Raw genomic sequence first — 16,136 nt, 5'->3', positions numbered from 1 at the left:
AATTCCATAAAAATTAAAGACTTTAACATTTGTTTTTAGAAAGTGGATGTAGAGGGTTTCTTTTAATTGTTTGTTTGTTTTGTTTTTTTACTATTTGGTAATATTTTATAAATTGTTATATAGTATATATTTTTGTTTTTTCTTGAATTTTTATTCCCCTTCCAGTAGAACCCATACTTCCTAATGGTAAGGGTTTCTGTGTTTCTTAAAATTATTTTTTTTGAATAATCCTCATTGTCTTTGTAGGAAATAAATTGGTTATCATATGAATAAGTAATTATTGCTGGTGGTAAAAACTTTTGAAATGTGTGTGGTGTGGTGTGTGTGTGTGTGTGTGTGTGTGTGTGTGTATGATAAATGGGAATCTTGACTTTTCTTATCAATTTGCCTTGATATTAGTTGATTCATTAGAGTTTTCCATGAAGAAAATTTCCATAAATTTTGTTTCCTGCTAATTTTTGTATCTCATTTATTTTCTGTTACATGCTTGAGCATCAGAATTATGTTAAATAAGTAGAGATAATGGGGAATTCTTAAGTTGTCACCACCTTCTGGGTTTGAAAAGCATTAGTAGGAGGGATTCATGTCTTTGATTTCTTCGATGATATTGCATTTAAAGCCCTACCCAAGTCTATGCTAGTGTACTTATGCAACAAACTACAAACACAGCATTATTATTATTATTTTTTACCTCATGTAATAAAAAGTATATCCTTGGCATTTTAAAATGTCGTGTGTAGTCTTATGTCATATATTGAAAATAATAGGTCATAATTTAAAAAAATAACATGTATCTGGAATCATCATTTGCAATGTATGGATCATTTAGTGCTTACTTATTATTATTTTATGATTCATTGTACACAAATGGGGTGCACCTTTTATTTCTCTGGTTGTGCATGAAGTAGTGTCACACGATTTGTGTAATCGTACATGTACACAGGGTAATGATATTTGTCTCATTCTATTATCTTTCCTTCCCCTGCCCTCTCCCCACCCCTCATTTTCCTCTGCACAATCCATCCTTCCTCCATTCTTGCCTTACGCCTCCCACTCCCTCCTTATATATCATCATCCACTTATCAGAGATATCATTCAGCCTTTGGATTTTGGGGATTGGCTTATTTCACTTAGCATGCTATTCTCCAGCTCCATCTATTTACCTGCAAATGCCATAATTTTACTCTTACTTATGGCTGAATAATATTACATTGTGTATATGTACCACAGTTTCTTTATCCATTCATCTATTGAGGGGCATCTAGGTTGGTTCTGTAATCTAGCTATTGTGAATTGAGCTGCTATAAACATTGATGTGGCTGCATCACTGCAGTATGCTGATTTTAAGTCCTTTGGGTATAGGCCAAGGAGTGGGATAGTTGGGTCAAATGGTGATTCCATTCCAAGTTTTCTAAGGAGTCTCCACACTGCTTTCCAGAGTGGCTGCACCAATTTGCAACCCCACCAGCAATGTATACCTTTGGGGGAAAAGTCTTTTCTATAAAATTACTGAACTATTACTTAAAAATAATTGTTTTCTAAAGCATGCTGTCCTTGGTATGCTTTGGTTATAATTGGGAATGTGACTGCTGATTTAGATGATTTAAATAAGAAATGTGTATGCGGTATACCTGGAAATAAAAAATTTCGACTGTTCATGAAATTAACATTGATGCTCAATTAGGAGATAAACAGATAAATGGCTTCATACTATTTTGTAGGTTATATTCAAAGAAGAAATATCACATGTCATTCAACTTTATAAGTTTTATTTCAAGTTATAAAATCCTAGTTTATTAATGAAATTATATGCTTTCAGACTGATCCATTTTAAGTATATTGCATTGTGTATCTACTTTGCTTCCAGTTCTGTACTTAAACAATCTAGCTTTTAAAAATGAAGGCTTAATTAGAGAAAATATTAGCTGATTTCTAAAAGTACTGGATCATCAGATATTTTGAAAAACATAGGCTTGGTACATTGTTTTGCGTAGTAAACCTTGTATTCTGTTTTAAGTTGTTCTCTGGTTGTCATTACAGCTATGAAGTCTTACACTCCGTATTTCATGCTCCTGTGGAGCGCTGTTGGGATAGCGAGGGCTGCCAAAATCATCATCGTGCCGCCAATTATGTTTGAAAGCCATATGTACATTTTCAAGACGCTTGCCTCAGCCTTGCACGAGAGGGGCCACCACACAGTGTTCCTCCTCTCTGAAGGCAGAGACATCGCCCCATCTAATCATTACAGCCTCCAGCGCTACCCAGGGATCTTCAACAGTACCACCTCGGACGCTTTCCTGCAGTCCAAAATGCGGAATATTTTCTCTGGGAGATTGACAGCAATCGAACTGTTTGACATACTGGATCATTATACTAAGAACTGTGACATGATGGTTGGCAACCGAGCCCTAATCCAGAGCCTGAAAAAGGAAAAGTTTGATTTGCTGCTGGTAGACCCGAATGATATGTGTGGATTTGTGATAGCCCATCTTTTAGGGGTTAAATATGCTGTATTTTCAACTGGCCTTTGGTATCCTGCTGAAGTGGGAGCTCCTGCTCCATTAGCTTACGTCCCAGAGTTTAACTCACTTCTCACAGACCGCATGAACTTGCTACAAAGGATGAAAAATACCGGCGTTTACCTCATTTCCAGATTAGGGGTCAGCTTTCTGGTTCTTCCCAAATATGAAAGGATAATGCAGAAGTACAACCTGCTGCCAGAGAAGTCCATGTATGATTTGGTTCATGGGTCCAGCCTGTGGATGCTGTGTACTGACGTGGCACTGGAGTTTCCAAGACCCACTCTGCCTAACGTTGTTTATGTAGGAGGAATCCTCACCAAACCGGCCAGCCCACTACCAGAAGTAAGGTTTGCTGAACTCCTTGGTAATTGTTTTTTTTTTTTTTTTTTTAAAGGTCACTTTTGATTTCCAGAAGAGATGGGTTTGTTCCAAAACTAAGGCTACTTGAAAAAGCAGTTAGGATACAAAGTGCTGTCATCTGCAGATCTACCACTTCCCCTGGACACATTCCTGCTTTGATTGAGCATTTCTGTATTTCTAAGAGGCCACTCTGCCATATGGCTGGGAAATAGAGTTTTGTTTAAGTAATAGCTATAGTATGTGAAGAGAATGTAGTGAGATGATTAGTTTTAATGAGTTTAATTTTTGTTTTTAATTAAACACAGAGTCCTCTTTGTTTTCCTCAAATAGCACAATCACAGGTCTCTGTTTAGTCAACTTAGATTAACATAAACTGAGAAAATAAAGGTTCACTTTTGGAAAGTCAGAACCACTAGAAAGCTTATGTCCTACAATGGGAATGAGACATGAACTTCCATCGAAGTGGTCCGTCAACTAATTTTAAGTTAGTAAGGAAATGTAACTCTTTAAGGAAATCATCCCTAGTACAATTTCATTTCAAGGACAGAATTAATGCCACTTCAAGAAAATCTTTCTGTTCACTGCCAAACCTCGATTTTTTTGGCTGAGCTATCAGTGAATCCCTGAAAGTTCTGTTCTCCATCCTAGTTTGTTTGTAATTAGGTATCCTAAACCAACAGGAGCCAAACATGTGCCTATTGTAGTGGGTTTTCTAATCTCAGGCTGACTCAACATTTGATGCCATTTACCAGGAAGCATAGGACTTGTTCCAGAATTTTGCTTATTGAAACTATTTCTACTCTTTATTTTTGGAAATAATTACAATAACTTTCCTAAATTTTTGCTTCCTAGCTCTGGGAACTACATGCAAACAAGTTTATCAGAGCTTTGATGAATAGTAAATTCAGATTTTCTGCTCTAGATATCAGATAAGGACAGTCACTGGGCAGATTTTTTTTCATGGGGTAATAAGGTGTTTGGAATACATGGTCTTTCTAATACAACCATTAGAAATTACACTTGAGAAGAAATACCTCGATATATTTCATGTAGCATGGAAACATGGAAATGGCCAGATCCATATCGTATACAGCACTAGCATTGTGAATTGATAACAGCCACGAGAGCCAGTGTCACAGTTGTGCTCTCTGACAGCCACAAAGGATAGGGTTAACCCCAGCTTATCTCACTCACTCACATATTTATCCAAGTCTAATGTGAATCCTTAAATATTCTCTGCCAGAGTCACCTTGTGATGTATAACTCTCCTAATTAAAGGTAGCTAAAATCAGATTTTAGAAGCAGCTTCTAAAAGATTTGGTAAGCAAGTCTGTCTTGACCTTAATGGAGTCATTTGTAATATTATACAGATCAGCCTTGTTCTCTCCAGGTCTTCCTCTTTCTCCCCTGAGAGCAGTGCCCTCTGTCAGCTCCTTTTGGTTTGATTTGGATGCTGTCTTTTTTCTTTTATCACCTTACTAAAGAAGGAATCAATATGAAAAGGAATCTACTCCCTACAGCAACTGGAATGTCACAGTTTAAGTGCAGAATGATATTTCATGTCATTTTTTTATACTTTGATCTTCATTAAGGTGCATAGCATGTGAGCATTTTTCCTTATAGTCAAAGTCATCTGTTTTCCCATGGATCCCTCTACCCACTGATACCCTGATTAGTTTCACTGTTTTACTTTAAAAACAAAATCTTTTGAGTTTTCTTTGTATGCTCACATGAGCCAATACTCAAAAGTTTTTAATTTGCCATAATGTCTTGTTTGTCACTGAGTTTGATCTACTTCATGGACTTCCTTGTTCTTTTTCCCTCTTCAGGCTTTCTGTAGTGATTTTATTAAAGTGTGTTTTCTATTTGCAACAATTGTTTCGTAATTGGGTCACACACAGACATAGATGTATGACGTGTGTTTTATGTAATATGAGGATATGGATAAGTATATTATTAGCATTGAAAATTTTGGATTCTAAGTGTAAAAGGCTGTTTTCATTTCAGTATACCATCTGTAGTTCTTGAGCAGGGAGTATTTGAAGAATGATGTGTGTTACTCTTTTAGATATTCCTTACTTTGTTGAGGTTTTATGTGATTAGGAACACTTGTGTTCCTACTGAGATTTCTCAAGTAGATTTATCTGAGATGATAAACTATACTGTGGGGTTCTAAAAGTTAATAAGTTTTTCAAATGCCTGTATTATTTAAAAGGCATGGTTGTGGCACTAAAACAAGAGGGCCCAGCTAGTGGCCAGGGAGAACACACGATTCACTAATAATGGCTTAATTGTTAATTGCCTTGGTATCTTACACTGGGAATGGATTAAGTTTTCCAGATGTCTGGAGATGATTTGACCAGAGGGATTTGAATTTCACAACCTGAGATGAAAGGGTAGTGAAAAGTTCTAAAAGACTTTTTTTAGAATCTTTCCATAAGGATTGAGTCTTAAGAATCTTTGGGAGAGTATCTAGATCAGCTCATTCATTTAATTTTTCTTCCCAATTTTTTCTGCCAAACAGATTGTGGCACAGCCTATGTAAGTAGATTGTTTTGGTGTTTATTAGTTTGTCAAGATGCCCATACCTCTTGTCAATCATTTTTTTTCTGGTCATTTACACATTTAAAATTGTGTACAAAACTATACACAGATAGCAGTTTTATTAATATCATTTTTTTTGATATCTCTAAAGATTGTGAGTGCTTAAAGTGAGCCTTTGATGATTCTCTTTCTTTCTGGGCTTTAGTTCTTTAAAAATTTGGTAATAGAAATCAGCCAAATCCAAATGCTTTTGATTCCACAGTGTTGTGTTGATATAGAATGAAGAAACAGAGTGCCTGGATGATAGAGTCATTTTAAAATGCATGTAAGAACTGTGCCTGGAGAAACCCTCTCACCATACTATCAACTACCTGGGTGCCCACAGAAGGAATCCTAAAAGATGTGGATTAAGGGGAAGAGGTCTGGGTTGGATCCCATCAGTACAGTGTTTTACCTGCTATGCCATTGCAGGTCAGTAGAGAACATGGATGCAAAATGAATGAATAAACAAACAAATAAATAAATATGCTTTGCTTCAGCCAAGACAGAGCTCTTTAAACAGGTCCCTATTTTGAGTAGGTCCTTTAAATGTTAAAAGTGAGTGAAATCCAATAGAGAGTGATTGTAGCTTTTAGTAATTTCATTGGAGAGTAATAACAGTACCAGTTTACTGGATTACAAGCTTACTTAGGGAAATTTTCAGTTATTAAAATGAAAACATTTCACATGATGGGTTTTGGGTGATCTCCCATTGACTGAAATGCTCTGGCCCTGTTGGACTGTTAATCTCTGCCGCTTTTCAGCTCTTACACTACTGAACCATTGTTCCTTCACTGTTGGTTTATCCCACCACATTCTTTCTGACCAGAACGTGGCCACCCTGAGGGTGGATACCCTAGTTATTCACTTTTTTACCTAGAGTGCCTGCAAAAAATATTTGCATTCACTAAATGTTTAATATTAAATGAACTATATCAAATAAATAGTTGCCAAAAATTAGATGATTTGGCTAGTGCAACAATGTTGTAATTATTATAACCATTATTATCTGTTTGTTCCAAATGGAGATCCTTATACCATTCCAGCCATAAAGCAACCCAAAATTCCAGGCTAAGTTATTTAATGAACTGCAATACCTATTCTGATATTATTGATATTGAGAAAAGAGGGAACCATATATTACTCAGTTGGCGAAGTAAAATAATTTCTACTGTGTTCCAAAAATGCCTGTAAACAGATTTAGTAATGAATGACAGACCTGCCACTTCCATCTTGAAGGAAGATATTAGGTGGCATGGCACTCCTTAGGTGCCCTTCAGAGATGCTTTGATGCTCCAGGTAAGGCGAACTAGGAGGGTCTTCATTTTCTTGTTCTGGGAACATTTTTAATTGAAGGAAGCAGTCTTGAGAGAGAGGTAGTTAAGAGATAAGAAGAGAGAGAAGGCCAGGCGAGTAGTCTCAGTGGCTCAGGAGACTGAGGCAGGAAGATTGCAAGTTCAAAGGGAGTCTCAGCAATTTAGTGAGACCCTGTCACAAAATAAAACATAAAAAGGGCTGGGGATGGGGCTCAAAGTGTGCCCCTGGATTTAATCCCTGCTACCAAAAAAAAGAAAAATGGAGCAAAAAGATAAGAAATAGCGTGAGATCAAGGTCAGGATCCTGAGATAACTGCTGTCTGTCATTTTTTCATTGGTCAGACTACCTAATGGAGGGAAGTGTTGGGGAAAATGAGAGAATGAGTAACAGATTGAATAGATAAACCCTTTGTGAGGAGATCAGGTTGTGAGAAGAATGAAACCAAGAAATAAAACAATGCCTTCCTGGATATCTTCAACATTCATTGATTCACATGGAAGCTATTATTTAACTGTTGCATGTGGTGTTTGAAAGCTGATCTCACCACTAAGGAATGCAGTTCCTAAAAGGTTGATGCAGATTGCAGCAGATATCAAGACCATTTTAACAATATGTTATATTTACATTTCTAACATTTTATCTTAATGAAATTTAAAACTGTAGACAGGATTATAACTATTATGCCATATTGATTAAAATGCCAGTATCATTTAATCAAAATGTATATCCTCTGTAGTTGGGTTCCTAATTTGGATCCCATCATTAACAAATAGCTTTTATAGTATGTCTTCATCTGTATACTACTATTATGCCATATATGCCATATAGTTATCTGGGAATCAGAAAATTGAGGACTGCAGTATTTGGAAGAGACTGATAATTTAATTCCATTTACCAATTCTGAGTTCAGATTCAACACAACATATTTGAGCAGAAATGATAGTTTCCCTATAGGAATTCATTAATATAAAATGTTCTTACAGATATTTTTGCAGTAGTTTTGTAGCTTGTTCATACATTTTTGTCTTTATTTTGTAATAAGAAACCAAACTGCCTTGTTAAGTGAATCTATCCAGGAAGTAAATCAGGCACTTTTGAAACCATCAATAACTTACTGTTCAGTTCACTGATACCATAATTTTCTGAGCAGCATTGTAGTTTTAAACAACTTATCTGTTGTTTCTGTAGGCATTATGAGTATAAAAGCATGTTTAATATGAGAACCAAATATACAACCAAATTCAAATAAAACTGGTTAATAATTGATATTGCAGGGCCTGGTGTGATTTTTAAACACCTTTCCCCTCTGCTAAGTCTTTAAGCTTTAATATGCCCCAGTGAATCATTCATTTACATATTAATTCAAACACTGGCAAATGGTAAGAGAAATATTTTTTAACAGATCATTTCTACAAATGACAATTTTTGCAAATAAATTACTGTTGGCACCAACATTTTTGGTGTGATATTTTCAATAAATGCTTCTCGTTCCAAGCAAATAGTTCTCTTTTGGAAGTTAAAGTTGCTACTGCCAATGAGTTTGCTAGATCTATTCCTGAGTGCAGACTTTGACAGTGAGGATGAAGTGAGCATGGGTTTATGAAGAATCAGTGGCACTGAAAACAAACTCCCCACTTCCTAGTTTTGTTTATGGAATATTTTATACCAGCTTTCCAGATGTTGGACAGTGTTTTGCAAAGGGAAAAAAAAAAAAAAAACATGTTTTTTAAAATATTCTTTAGCCAAATGATCCTAACTTTGAATCCTGGTCTTCATCCTTTGAATAGGAGTCATCCCTATTAACATGAGAATACTCGCCCTAGAGGATTTTGGTCAATGAGAGCTGTGGCCAGATGTGGTGGTGGTAGTTGCTGCTCTTATTATTGCTGTAATAACTCTTGTAGTTTAAGATTATCTATAATTACTGAGTCACAGTTCACTTCCTGTTTTTCACATGGTAAATAGAAGAATGGTTTCAGGGTGGAAGTGTAGGATGGATATTGGGGAAAGCATTCATGGCTTCACCTCTGTTCTACCACTTGACTCTGGTACTTCTCTTTTCATGTTGGGGATCTTTGTCTTTTCTCACGGAAGTAGAAGGAATATGATGAGTGAGATATGTGGTCCTTAGGCCTTCGAGAGTGTCTTAGAAAGGAGCAGAAACTGATGAATATCTTTTTTCAAGAGTAGAAAGAAGAAGTAATGGAGTAGCTCCGAGGGCCTTCAGCTGCTGGCCTCCTCAGACTTAGTGGTATGTTTGTGGTTTTTCAGGCCTTTAAATGGAGGAGCTGGGACAATTGGAACTCCAGCCTCTCTTTGCTGCCTCCACACTTGTCCATTCTCCTGTTTCTGTGTTTCTCATTCTTGAGGGAACTGAGGGGAAACTCCAGGCAAACAGATGACTGCCCTCCTTGTAGTCAGAGTTTCTGCCCAGGCTCCGTTCTGTAGTCAAACTTCAATGAGTCTAGACTACATAACCTAGAAATCTTAAAAGTAAGTTGAGTATTTTCTAAGACTGAGTGTACAGATCCAGCAACCAACCCCAGTCTTCATCCTCTTCTTCCTGTAATATGTATGATATATCCCCTTATATAATTTGTACTCTTATTTCCTCAGTGTTGTTTAGATCAGAATTCTGTGACATACGTGTTAATTCATGATTGTAGGCCACTTAATAGGTCCGGTATGGGCCTAATTATGTGTACAAGTTCCCTGGTGATATGACACTGTTGGTGTACTCTTTAAGAACCATTCCTTTAGACTCAGTCTAAATCTTGTGATCCAGAAATTTTGATTGTTATGTAATGTGTTTTGTATGAGAAATACTTTTTACCTGTTTTTTGCAGATTTTCCTCTGTTTTAGAGAATTATTTTCAGTGTAAATTATATCAAAGAAAATGTGTACGTATTTTGATTTCAAGAACTAGAAAAGCCCTGGATTTCACTGTGTATTTAGTCAGCTCATTACCTTATAGTTCTATTTTGTGAAACTAGACAAAAAGATTTCTGTGGAATTACCAACCCTTGCTTTAAGATGTTGATCTAAGTACAATGTCTATGTGCAGCTGTGTTAGTAGTAGGTAAAGACCTCAGAACTAATCCTTTTAAACTCTTCTCCCTCTTTTCATTCATCCCTACTGTTTGTTTTTGGCCCTGTGTCAAGGTATATTTTGTAAAGCAGCCTTTATTGCTCTTTGTAGGAACCATGTTTAGTAGGATATTCAAAAATTCTCATTCTTTCAACATAAATATAGTCAGTTAATTAGTTGGTTCACAGAGCATCCAGAAAGTACTCTGAGAGATAAGAGTGTAGTGAGATATGAGAGAGGGAGATCAACAGGTGGGTCTTGCTTTTCTCTGAAATGGTTTTCTACTTCATAGACTTCCTATTAGAGTGGTCATTAACTTTCGCCTGCAGTATTTCATGTGGATGACTTTCGAAAGGGTGACTTTTCAGGAGAATTATGTTGTTCAGATGCACTAGAGAAGCCTAGTGCCATATTGTAGATGTTATTTATTTTCCCTTGATTTGCTTCTGCTCCCCCAAGTTCCCAGATCTATAATATAGTAAAACTAAACTTGTCAAAGTTGAGCTGATTTTATACTTCATTGAATATAGCAACTGCTTAATAAATGTCTGTTGAATTGAATTGTTTTATACTCAATTAGATTCAGAGAAATGGTCTCTTATAGCAGTTGAAAAGATTTAATTTGCATAGCTCTTTAAGAAAAAATACTAGGTTCTATAAACTTTCAAATCTTCTGGAAAGAATAATGGAGGAAGCAAAATTCTTTGAGAACTGAGTCGTTCTTGACATCCTACCCACTCTCATGCCCAGTGTTTGTAAATTGAAGTTATATTAATTCACTTTGCAATAATTAATTAATTCAATTTGCAGCAAATGAATGAATTGAATTCATTTTGCAAAAATGGAATAAGATTATTTTGATACTATAAATTCTCAGACTTTTTATCAGTGAAAAACAACCCAAATAACTTGATAAATTTTAAAACTTTGAGGCTAATTAAATCTCCTACCACCTTTTTCGGTCACGGTGAGGGTCAAGTAAACTGGTATGACATTTACTTTTTGACTGCAAAGTACTCTTAGAACTTTTTCACACATGTGGCAGTGCAAAAAATTTTGCCAACCACAGAGGAATGACTACTCACACAAGGGATAGCCATTTAGTTCCATATTCAGTGCAGATCATTATGTGCCAACATGTGTCTCAATATGTGCCAGGCACCAAGCTAGCAACGTTAAGTGCAAGTTAGAGTTTCTTTGTGCTACTTCTGTCCTAAGGGAGAATGGTAAAGATGTAAACAAATTAATAAGATGCATGATTTCATTATTGAAGTGCTATGAAAGAAACCAATAGGACACAATTAAAGAGTTTAAAAAAAGACCAAAAAAACAAAAACACTTTCCCAGGTGATTAGAGTAATGCCTCTAGAGACTCTAGAGAAAGTAGAGCCAGTCACTGGAGGGAGAGTGCACCCATACCCAAGTGGAGAAGTGGGAAGGACCTAGTGCTTTGAGAAAATGACAGAGATTCAGGGGCTGAAGAGTTGAGGGCGGGGTGGCTCCACTCAGTTTGAAGAGATGAGCAGATATCATATCATGCAAGGAAGATGTACATTATAAAGAGTTTGGACTTTGTACTGAGACTTCAAATGGGCTGGCACATGCTTTGGATTTACTTTTAGAAAGGGTTATGCTGATTGTTTTGTGAAGAAAGTAAGGAGAAGAAAGGAGAGAGGGGAGATTAAGTGGGAATTGCAGTAGCTCAGAGCTGGGTTGGTGACTTCAGAGATGGTGAGAAGTGGGATGATTCCAAGAATATTTGGAAGGTAGAACTGACTCAGCTGGGGATTCTAAGAAAACAAGCAGTTTTCCTGCTTGAGCAATGGCATTTTCTTAATGGGAAAGACTGAAGGATGAACATATTTTGGCAGGAAATTCAGTATTTAGTTTGAGGCATATTGAATTTGAGAAGCCTGGGCTACACAAGTGAGGGTGTCAAATTGACACTGCAATCTGTAAACATGGTATTGATAGGAAAAGTCAGAGATAGGTATTCAAATATGGGACTCCCAAAATATTGGACGAATGCCATGGACATAAATGACATTATTTACAGAGAGATGTAGAGTCCCTAGTGTTGTACCATGTAGAAGCTGAGTCAAGGTTGGCAGTGGGGTGGGGGGGTCTCCAAGGTTCTGAGAAGTCATGACCTAAGAAGTAAAGGGAGACCAGAACAAGTGGTGTTTGGGCCCAGCAGTTATGATTGCTGCTGAGTCTGATGTTTTCCAATGTATGTATGTTTAGTCACATATCTCTGGACAATTTTAAGTGTAAAGCAGATAAATAGCAACAAACAACTAAATCCACACTCTCCTTTGACAATCCAGTTAGATCTGTGGGTCCAACCCATTGCCAAAGTTGACAGAGCACCCACTGGGAACCAGGTGAATACAATCAGCCTCTGAATACAGGTCCTAGGAAGATTGCCTTGCCCATATCACTTACTTATGGACAGGTGAATGAATGGTGAGGCTTGGACTGTTTTTTAAAGTTTCTTCCACTTCATGATGATGTGAAAGAGAATGTTTTGAGCACCATTCATATATTAAAATGCAGACTTCTCTTCTCAACTTAAAACATTCTTATATTTGGTGAAGTTATGTTTACAGAAGCAAAGTCAAACAGGTGGGGCCTTGCAGGGGACCAGGGGAGTCCCATAAAATGACTGATTCTGCAATGTATGTACTAGGGAAACTTCCATTTTCCAGTAAGTCAGAAATAAAAATTAGAAAAAGCATCAAGACAAATAGCATTTTTCAAAACTAACGATTAAAATTTCAAACCACCATTTCATTTTGTATAATTCATAAACTGCTTTTTTCCCCAGAGAAATATAATTAAATTACCATTGTTAAAATTTTTTTTTCTTAAACTGCAATCCTAAAGAGAATTTTCAGGCACATTAAACATATATACATATATTATATATATATAGATATACATATGTATATCTATATATATATACACATATGTACATTATATGTATATATACACTTATGTATATATATATCTTTAAGATTGCATGTAAGAAAGGATAAACATACATATGTATGTATGTATATGTGTGTATTAGTTTATCCTTTTTGAAAATTGTTTTGTTTTTTGTAATATAGAAATTGTGAGATAATATAAAATGCTTTCTCCAAAAGGCAAAAACTGAAAATATAGGTAAATGGTTCAACTCTTTGCAAATTTGATTTCATTTTGATAAACTTCAAATGCTTTTCATTTTATTTTTCCTAACAGTTAGTTCAGATAAATTTTAAACAACTTATTTTGTAAATAAAACTTTGAAATGAGACTTGTCTGCTGGCTCTTCATAGATTTAAAGATGTTTATGTTGATGTGTAATATGGGTTGTTTTCTGTTATGAAGATACACAAGTCTCCATTATTTTTAACTATCTAGAATAGTCAGGTATTACAAGAAAGAAAGGTAAAGATAAAAAGAATTTACTTATATGCTAGATTATGTACAACTTATTTTCAGTTGAATGAAAAAATCCATTTTTTTAAGCATGTATGGGCTTCTGATGACAGTGTTTTAATGTAGAAAGTGTAGTTTATTCCTCATGGGCTTGCTTAGTAATAAATTTTAAGTTTTTTCAAATTACAGTTTAACGGAAGTCATATGTATTTCTATGTGATTTCAACTGATGTGCTACTTAAACTAGGACTGTTTTCTCTCTAGCCCACAGAGTTTTTCAACAGAGATGACAAATAACTACATAACTATTAGCTTTATTCACATATTGTATACAATCAGTGCTTATATTGATAACTTTACTTCTTTGAGTAGAATAGGGCCTCAAAAGTTTTATATCCAGTATTTGAGTACTTTTGTTATTCTCTTTAAAAAGTCAGTATTAGGCACTACTGGTTACTACCAGCTGAAGCTTTACACAGCTGTGTATTTAGCATTTAATCATGCTAAGAATTGCTAATTAGAAAATCAAACCACACAAAGCATACTCAGTGAAGCTGATACAATACCATTTTTGTTTAAGAAACAAATAAATAATCTTTATACATTAGTGGTTTCATTAATAAGCGTTTGTGCTGAATATGTAAGCAGGCGATCTTTAAACAAAATGTCTTAACCCACTAGGAATAATTTATCAATAGTTTTCTTTCACAGAAATCCATAATCTCTTTAAAATATGGCCTGCCTTAGTCAAAATTGCTGTTTACACTTGGCCTTTCAACTTCTTTCTATTTTCTCATTTTCCTCTTTCTACTCCTTTCAATAGCTCCCTCCATGTTGTGGGCATAAACTTTCAACTGCTCACTCCTCTCTGCTTTGTGTTATTTCTAATTCCAACTCTGAGGCCAGGAATCCCACTGTAGCATCCTCAGTTGACCTTACTGTGGCTCAGGATGCCCAATGTTCTAAAATTCCTTTCTGCTTTACTTTAATAAAAACTGTCTTTTTTCTGCAACCCACTGTGGCACACACCTATAACCGCAGCTGCTTGGGAGGCTGAGGCAAGAGGGTCATAAGTTCCAGACCAGCCTGGGCAACTTAGTGAGAACCCTGCCTCAAAATAAAATTTTAAAAAGGCCTGGTTATATAGCTCAGTGGTAGAGTACTTGCCTAGCATGCATGAGCTTCTGGGTTCAATTCCCAGTAAAACACACACACAGACACACACACACACACACACACGCACAATACTTCTTTTTTTTCCTAAACCTTGGTTGCGTTAAATTGCAGGAAAGAATAAGGACAAAAAAATTCATTCAGTCCTATGTATTAGTAGCTGAGAGCAGTTTAACTCATTACCTTTCTAGTAGTGAATATTTTATACTGAAATCAGAGGTCTAGCATTAAGTCAGAAGAATCAATACTAGCAACATAATTAGTTTGGTTAGTAAAAGGCAGTGGTTCCAGAGGACTGAGGTACACGCTCTGGGTTTCACTTGCATGGGGGCATTATTAGTCTCAAAGGTTTGAACTTTTTTGAGAAAGGAGGTAGTGTAGCATTTTCAGCTTTTTACAGCTCCAGATGTCACAGTCACTGTGACTTCAGAAGTAATAACAAATGTTACGTTCCCAACACAGTGCTGATATAATGGGTGCTTAACATTGTCCTATAGATTTCACTTTCCTTTCAGGTTCAAGACTAAAATGGGCGGGTCATAAACCATGTTGGGAAGTTAAGATGTGAAGAAAATAATTCAGTGTGTTGAAAATGTTTGAGATGTACAGATTTTGTTGGAACAGTGTCCTTGTTTAGAAACATGCCTTTTGGGAAATAATGAAGTCATTCTGGTTGTCTGAAAGTTACCAGGTACACACTGAGTCCTAGCCTTTGTTCACTAGCTCTGCTTCAACAATTCACGTAGTGCATCCAGTGTCCCTGCAGTAACAGAGTCCTCGGACTCGAGAGTTTGGAGTTTGAATCTCATGTCTGTCATTGTGGGGCTTGTCACATGAACTTAACAGATAGTTTTCTTTTAAAGGGAGAGGAAAACTATTTATGTCTATACAAAAAAACATTCGTTAAAGAGTGATTGAACTTACTTGCCTCTGTAAGTTACAGAGCATTATTATAAAAGTGAACAATTATTGCAACATTATATTGAAACTGTATTATGAATTTTTAAAATATAAAACATCATTCACTAAGGTAAGCTATATTTTTAAGAGCACATTTAGTAGAGATACACTGATCTGGAATTTTGGTGTAATTTCTCCTACTAATTTCAATAATGAGCAAAGTTTTTTTGGAGGTCTCAGTAATCTGGATGACAACCAAGATCTAGAAAGAAAGTAAAAAAGACATTCAGAAGCCAAAGTAAATGTTAAAATGCCCAGGAACTAAAGTTCATATGCTCTATTCACAGTAGTCACCTTCAGGCCTTTTTCACCCTGCTTTAATTTACTCCAATTGTGTATCTTCTACAAAGCTTGATTATCTTATTCCACAATCCATGGAAAAGTTAAACAGAAATTAATTTTTGAAGCAGTCATGCTGAAAGCCAAGTGGAAACAAACAACTGTGGTTTAATTGTTTAAATGTAAGAGAAGGAGGAGAGCCCTCCAGAATAACAATAATAAAAAGAATATCAGTTTCTCATGAGGTTTGGCCTTCTTGGGCCATGTAGTGTCACAGAGCCTGAGGACAGTTCTCTGTCACAGCACACAGTCATAATTAAATTCATATGTTGTACATACTAAGTGTGATCAAGGAAGGGAGTGCAGGGCACCTCTTAGGACCTCAGCTTTCATGCAAACTGAAAGTTCTAGAAAGATGCAATTCACA

General features: G+C 36.0%; 1 protein-coding gene across 2 annotated transcripts in view; it reads left to right on the top strand.

The window, feature by feature from the left end:
- Window positions 1–16,136, top strand: part of UGT8 (UDP glycosyltransferase 8) — a 78,350-nt gene that overhangs the window by 21,184 nt on the left and 41,030 nt on the right. For both annotated transcript variants that reach the window (XM_079153554.1, XM_079153553.1), the window contains exon 2: window positions 2,041–2,864. In XM_079153554.1, the coding sequence (XP_079009680.1) occupies window positions 2,043–2,864 (822 nt within the window). In that variant the 5' untranslated portion in view covers window positions 2,041–2,042. The remainder of the gene's footprint in view (window positions 1–2,040; window positions 2,865–16,136) is intronic.

This window comes from Sciurus vulgaris (assembly GCF_902686455.1).
Source record: "Sciurus vulgaris genome assembly, chromosome: 9".
NCBI classification, from domain to species: domain Eukaryota; kingdom Metazoa; phylum Chordata; class Mammalia; order Rodentia; family Sciuridae; genus Sciurus; species Sciurus vulgaris.
Note: the sequence above shows the minus strand (reverse complement) of the source record. Positions and strands in the feature narration are given on the sequence as shown.